The sequence below is a fragment of the Piliocolobus tephrosceles genome, chromosome 21 (genome assembly GCF_002776525.5).
Source record: "Piliocolobus tephrosceles isolate RC106 chromosome 21, ASM277652v3, whole genome shotgun sequence".
Lineage (NCBI taxonomy): Eukaryota > Metazoa > Chordata > Mammalia > Primates > Cercopithecidae > Piliocolobus > Piliocolobus tephrosceles.
Genome location: NC_045454.1, coordinates 2,018,592 through 2,025,449, shown reverse-complemented (window position 1 = coordinate 2,025,449; position 6,858 = coordinate 2,018,592). Strand labels below are relative to the sequence as shown.

At 57.0% G+C, this 6,858-nt stretch overlaps 2 protein-coding genes across 2 annotated transcripts in view; both read left to right on the top strand.

Annotated features, from left to right (window-relative positions):
- Window positions 1–1,951, top strand: part of SBK3 (SH3 domain binding kinase family member 3) — a 4,234-nt gene extending 2,283 nt beyond the window's left edge. The window contains exon 4 of the mRNA XM_023184336.1: window positions 1,086–1,951. Coding sequence (XP_023040104.1) covers window positions 1,086–1,763 — 678 coding nt within the window. The 3' untranslated portion in view covers window positions 1,764–1,951. The remainder of the gene's footprint in view (window positions 1–1,085) is intronic.
- Window positions 1,952–5,138: 3,187 nt separating this feature from the next.
- The window catches only part of SBK2 (SH3 domain binding kinase family member 2), an 8,415-nt gene continuing 6,695 nt past the window's right edge, over window positions 5,139–6,858 (top strand). Inside the window, exons 1-2 of the mRNA XM_026457565.1 lie at window positions 5,139–5,167; window positions 5,949–6,203. Of these exons, the coding sequence (XP_026313350.1) occupies window positions 5,951–6,203 (253 nt within the window). The 5' untranslated portion in view covers window positions 5,139–5,167; window positions 5,949–5,950. The remainder of the gene's footprint in view (window positions 5,168–5,948; window positions 6,204–6,858) is intronic.

Below are 6,858 nucleotides of genomic sequence, written 5' to 3'. Positions count from 1 at the left end.
TGGATGGATGAAAGGTTTGGTGGGTGAGTGGATGGATGGATGAGTGGATGGGTGGGTGGATAGATGGAAGGATTGGTGGATAGATGGGTAGGTGGATGGATGGGTGGATGGATGAAAGGTTTGGTGGGTGAGTGAGTGGATGGGTGGATGGATGGATGAGTGGATGGGTGGGTGGGTGGATGGAAGGATTTTGAGTGGATGGATGAGTGGGTGGATGGATGGATGAGTGGATGGGTGGGTGGGTGGATGGAAGGATTTTGAGTGGATGGATGAGTGGGTGGATGGAAGGATTGGTGGATGGATGATAAATGGACGGTGAATGGATGGGTGAAAGGAGGAAGGGAGGATGAATGTATGGATGTTGGATATTAAATAATTGAATAACTTATTGGATTGCTGACTGGTTGGTGGAATGGATGTTGGATGGACACACTGTTGAATACTGTTGAATGGAAGGTTGGAAGCTGGCTGGCTAGATGGATAGATAATCAATTGGTGAAATAAACCAGGGGATTTTAGAACAGACTCTGCGTTAGAGATGGGGTCTAGACTCGTATAAGACTAACATTAGGGTTAAGAATGAAATTTGAGTTCTCACTGGAGAAGATCTGGATGATCAGATTATAAAAGATATATAAGAAATACCTGAGTATTTGAGTTAGGAGAATCTTTGAAAGAAGCTCAAAGGAGCTACTGGTTATAACTGGGGTTCCAGTGGGACAAACTGGGAGACCAGCGAGGAGCTGGTCTATTGGAGTGCAGATATGGCTGCAGGTTGAGGTTGAGGATGACGGAGAGAAAGTCTTTGGGAGCAAGTGGTGGGAACACTGGAGGTAGCCACTAGTCTGGGGTTCTAGATCCTCAAACCCCAAGAGTCAAACCTTTAGGACTTAGGAGTCTACAGCCTCTTTCAAGAATTACTCAGAAGGAACCAACTGGTGTGGTACCTCAGGCCTGTAATCCTAGCACTTTGTGAGGCCAAGGCAGGAGGATCGCTTGAGGCCAGGAAGTTGAGAACAGCCTGGACAACATACAAAAGACAAAACCAAGACACTCTGACCTTCCTCCTGTCTTCTTGACCTCAGGGCCTTCCCGAGCTGCTGGTGAAACGGGTGGTGGCCCAGCTGGCAGGAGCTCTGGATTTCCTCCACAGCCGGGGGCTGGTCCATGCAGATGTCAAGCCGGACAATGTGCTGGTCTTCGACCCGGTCTGCAGCCGTGTGGCCCTGGGAGACCTGGGTCTGACCCGGCCGGAGGGCAGCCCGACCCCTGCCCCACCAGGGCCTCTGCCCACGGCACCACCTGAGCTCTGCCTCCTGCTACCGCCCGACACTCTGCCTCTGCGGCCAGCCGTGGACTCCTGGGGCCTGGGGGTGCTTCTCTTCTGTGCTGCCACTGCCTGTTTCCCGTGGGACGTGGCACTGGCCCCCAACCCTGAGTTTGAGGCCTTCGCTGGCTGGGTGACCACCAAGCCCCAGCCACCTCGGCCACCACCACCCTGGGACCAGTTTGCGCCCCCAGCCATGGCCTTGCTCCAGGGGCTTCTGGACCTGGATCCTGAGACTAGGAGCCCCCCACTGGCTGTCCTGGACTTCCTGGGGGACGACTGGGGGTTGCAGGGGAACAGAGAGGGCCCTGGGGTTTTGGGGAGCATGTCCTATGAGGACGGGGAGGAGGCAGGCTCAAGCCTGGAGGAGTGGACAGATGACGGCGATGACGGCAAAAGTGGCGGGAGGACGGGGACAGATGGGGGAGCTCCCTGACCAGGTGACAGAGACAGGTGGCCAGAGCCTGGGCCAGAGGCCCTTCCCCCAGCCCCCAGGGCCACCTGGATGGAGAGACAGCTGCACCCGGGAGGACAGAGAGGGAACATTGCACTCTCCCTACAGCACGCTGGGCTTGGACGCGCATTCCTCTTCCAACTGAGGACCCAAGAGTCCAGCTCCTGCCCCTCCTCTCTCACACACAGGGGTCCAGGCTCCCAGCCCTTCCCCCCTCAAGGACCTTTCCTCTTCCCTCTGTCCAGAGTGTCTTTTTTTTTTTTTTTTTTTCTGAGATGGAGTCTCGCTCTGCCCCCAGGCTGGAGTGCAGTGGCACAATCTCGGCTCACTGCAAGCTCCGCCTTCCAGGTTCATGCCATTCTCCTGCCTCAGCCTCCCGAGTAGCTGGGACTATGGGCACCCGCCACCACGCCTGGCTAACCTTTTGTATTTTTAGTAGAGACGGGGTTTCACCGTGTTAGCCAGGATGGTCTCGATCTCCTGACCTCATGATCCACCTGCCTCACTCCCAAAGTGCTGGGATTACAGGCGTGAGCCACCGCACCCAGCCATCATGGAGTTCTGATGGGATCACTCCTCTCCTCTAAGACCTTCGGTGGCTCCCACTGTCCATGTCCTAAGATCTGAACTTCAGGACCCAACACCGTGTAAACCTCACCCTCTGCCTCTCTCATTTCTCTGGGCTCTGGGTGATGTCATGGGAGTCACTCACCTGTTCTGGACCTAAATCTACACATCTGAACACACACACATATGCACACACACACGCACGCACGCATCCACGCATGCATGCACACACATGCACACATGCACACGCACGCACACAAGCACACACGTGCACACACACGCACGCACACAAGCACACACGTGCACACACGCATGCACACACCACACGCGCACACACATGCACACATGCATGCACATGCGCACACACGCACGCACAGCTGCTGGCAGACATTGGCACACTATGTGGCCTCCACCGAGAGCTTCTTCCCCCTGTCCCATGGCTCCAGAAAGCGGCCCCCACCCCCAGCCCTCTCTAGCCTCCAGGGGAACTTGTACTGGAACAATCCGTGTCTCTTTCTGACTCTCCAGGCTGGACCTGGTCCTCTCCATATTTAGATCCTTCCCAGTTCTGCTCCCACAGAGCACCTCGGATTGCGATTGTCCCAGCTCCGTCCACCTTTCTCAGACCCACACTGAGAGCCTCCTAAGAGCCAGCTCTGGTGCCGATGGGTCTCCTTCCTCACCAAGGCCAGCCCGCGTCCCGCAGTCCCACGGCACCTGCCAGATAGGACATGGAGCCTGACTTGTGGAGGTTCACGCTCGCAGGACGGGGACGAACCAGATCCAAATCCGAGACCCCAGCACCCAGCGGAGGGTCAGGAACTGGAAACTGTTTCCTATGCAGGAAGGTATGCTTTCAGGCTGAGAAGTGAGCTCACTACATACGACACGGCATCCTGGGCTCGATCCATCGTGGAAGCGCTGCTGAAGTAACAGTCTGGTGTTGGCCCAACTGTGAACCTCGTAGTTTTGACAAATGTCTCTTGGTTTGCATTGCGTCGCCGGCACTGGGGGAGGGTGGGGGAGGGTGCATGGCAACTCTCTGCAGGATCTTGGCAACCATTTTGTAAACCTAAAATGATTCCAAAATAAAAAGTTTATTTAAAAAAATTAAGTGACTTCAAATCAGTCATGGCAGTACAAACCTGAAGGGTAGGCCAGGCGCGGTGGCTTAAGGCTATAATCCCAGCACTTTGGGAGGCCCAGGCGGGTGGATCACCTGAGGTCAGGAGTTCCAGGCCAGCCTGGCCAACATAGTAAAACCCTGTCTCTACTAAAAATATAAAAATTAGCCAGGCATGGTGGCACGCGCCTGTAGTCTCAGGACACCGAGGCATGAGAATCACTTGAACCCAGGAAGTGGAGATTGCAGTGAACTGAGATCGGGCCACTGCACTCCAGCCTGAGCAACAGAGCAAGACCCTGTCTCAAAAAAATAAAAATAAGCTGGATGCGGTGGCTCACGTCTGTAATCCCAGCATTTTGGGAGGCCGAGGCAGGTGGATCACCAGGTCAGGAGATCAAGACCAGCCTGGCCAACAGGGTGAAACCGTCTCTACTAAAAAATACAAAAATGAGCCAGGCATGGTGGCGAATGCCTGTAATCCCAGCTACTCGGGAGGCTGAGGCAAGAGAATCGCTCAAACCAGACAGTTGGAGGTTGCAGTGAGCCGAGATCGCACCACTGCACTCCAGCCTGGGCGACAGAGCGAGATTCCGTCTCAAAAAGGAAAAAAAAAGAAATGAAAAACCTTGAAGGGTGGGTGCAACCGTCCCAGAAAAAAACAGGGGTCTGAAGTCCCACTGTGGCCCAAGGCTTGGGGACTTCGGAGTGGGGCTTAATCTCCCTGTGCTTGGAGCAGGGAGGCACCCACTGGCCTGTATTCCTACTGTGTGCTGTGCTTGGAGCAGGGAGGCACCCACTGGCCTGTATTCCTACTGTGTGCTTTCAAACGATTTGTATTGTTATTCCTATCTTTGGAATCAGGAGCCCACCAGACCCTCCTCCCTCAGGCCCAGGAGTCCAGGTCCACAACCACCTCCTCCCTCAGGCCCAGGAGTCAGGGTCCCGTGTAGAAAATGAGATCATCTCTGGAACCCACCCCCGCCTTGACCCCACCCAGCTGCCCCATCAATGCCCCATTGAGAGGTCAGACACAAGTGCTTGGAGAGGGGTGTGCAGGGGATCAGATGCTGGGGTCTTGTTTGGGGAAAGAATGAGACAATGAGATTCCAGAACGATGCAGTGTGGGATGACCTCAGACTTAGGGGGGCGGGAAGCAGGTGGTGGAGCAACTGGAAAGAGAGGGGCCTTGAGGGGGGTAGGGGAGGCCTCAGTTCTGTGCCTGAAAACTTCAGATGGGTGGGGGAAGCTAAGGCCTGGACTCCTGGGTCTGAGGGAGGAGGAGGCGCTGGAGCCTGAACTCCTGGGTCTGAGGGAGGAGGGTCTGGGGCCTGGACTCCTGGGTCTGAGGGAGGAGGGCCCGGGGCCTGGACTCCTGGGTTTGAGGGAGGAGGCACTGGGTCTGGACTCCCGGGTCTGAGGGAGGAGGCGCTGGGTCTGGACTCTTGGGTCTGAGGGAGGAGGGCTTAGCTCCTGGGTCAGGGTATTCGCCTGACCACAGCCAGTTCCAGGAGTCATCACACGATGTCGCTCTGTTCCCAGTGGGGACAGAAGGGGCGGGCCCAGGGGCGGGGCCTTACGACCCCCAAAGTCGGGGCGGGGTCTTGGTCCTGGGCAGGCGTCTGCTGGCATGGGCCCTAAGTGCCAGACACTCACCACAGCCGGCGGCCGAAGGGTCAGGCGGGCCTTGGAGGAGGTGAGGTCTGGAGGTCTAAGCCCAGGTTGGGAGGTGGGCAAGGTGCCCTGGCCTGAGGTGGGCAGCACCTGAGGGTGACTGCGCCAGGTGGCCCGAGTCCTTAGTCCCTCAGGGGAGCCCGGGCTGCACCTGGAGGCTGTAGAGCGGTAGAGGGTGAGGGAAACAGAATCTGGGGGTCCTCAGTTGTGTGAATTATATGAGGCTCCGGGAGAGAGGTAGGCTGGGGGCCTGGACCCCTGGGTCTGGGGAGGAGGTGCTGCGGGTCTGGGTCTGAGGGAGGTGGCTGGGCTGTGAAAGTGGGACCCCAGGCCTGTCAGGAGCTTGGGGACTGATCCCGAGTGCTTGGTCCCATGCAGGACCCAGCCGTCCCAGGCCCTCTGCACAGCCCGCCCTCCCAGCCCTGAGCCCAAGAGCACCTGTTTGTTCTCAGGAGACAGAGGCTACTCATCCACCCCCAGGGCCCAAGTCTGTTTGCTTTGGAAACAAGATGGGGGAGTCTCAGTGGGGGAGTCTCAGTTATCTGGTTCATCTTTCAATGTCAGGGTGGCGGGTGGCGGCTGCGGCACGCAGGGATGTGGGGGCAGGGACATCTGTGACCTAGGGTTTGAACACACACCAGAGACTGGTCTCCCCGCCTCTCACCAAGAGGGAGACTGAGTCACAGTTAGAAGTGCGATGAGCCCCCAGCCCCTCCTCCCTCAGACCCAGGAGTCCAGACCCCCAGTCCCCTCCTCCCTTGGGCCTGGGACCTGAGCCTGGGAGCCCCTCTCTGTCCTTGCAGAGATGCCCGGCAAACAGTCTGAGGAAGGGCCGGTGGAGGCAGGGGCTTCGGAGGATAGCGAGGAGGAGGGTCTGGGCGGCCTGACGTTAGAGGAGCTCCAGCAGGGCCAGGAGGCTGCCCGGGCGCTGGAGGACATGATGACGCTGAGTGCTCAGACCCTGGTCCGAGCCGAGGTGGACGAGCTCTACGAGGAAGTCCGTCCCCTGGGCCAGGGCCGCTATGGCCGCGTCCTTCTAGTCACCCATCGTCAGAAAGGTACCAGGCCGTGGGGTCCGAGGTGGCAGGGTTCAGCTGGGGTGGGGCACAGGCCTGGGGTAGCCCAGGCTGGGGAGGCTGGTAGGCCTGAATCAAGTCTTACTTCTGCCCTCCAAAACTGTGTGTTTTTTGTTGTTTTGGTTGGTTGGTTGTTTTTGAGACAGCGTCTGGCTCTGTTGCCCAGGCTGGAGTGCAGTGGCACAATCTGACCGCAACTTCCACGTCCCAGGTTCAAGTGATCCTCCTGCCTCAGCCTCCCATGTAGCCAGGATTATAAGCCTGCACTACCACACCCAGCTACATTTCTGTGTGTGCATTTTTCTTTTTTAGTAGAGATGAGGTTTCCTATATTGGCCAGGGTGGTCTCGTACTCCTGGCCTCCAGTGATCCGCCTGCCTCAGCCTCCCAAATTGCTGGGATTACAGGCATGTAATCCTAGCCACGGTGCCCCGCCAAAAACTGTGTGTTTTTTAAGGAACTCCCTTGCCCTCTCTGAGTCTCAGCTTCCTCCTTTGAAAAACGTGGGTAATGATTTCTACTTGGAAGAATAGTTGATCCTCTGAGTGTATGTGGATTGCTCTGGTTGCTGGGGGTGTATGTGGATTGCTGTAGTTGCTGGGGGTGTATGTGGATTGCTCTGGTTGCTGGGGGTGTA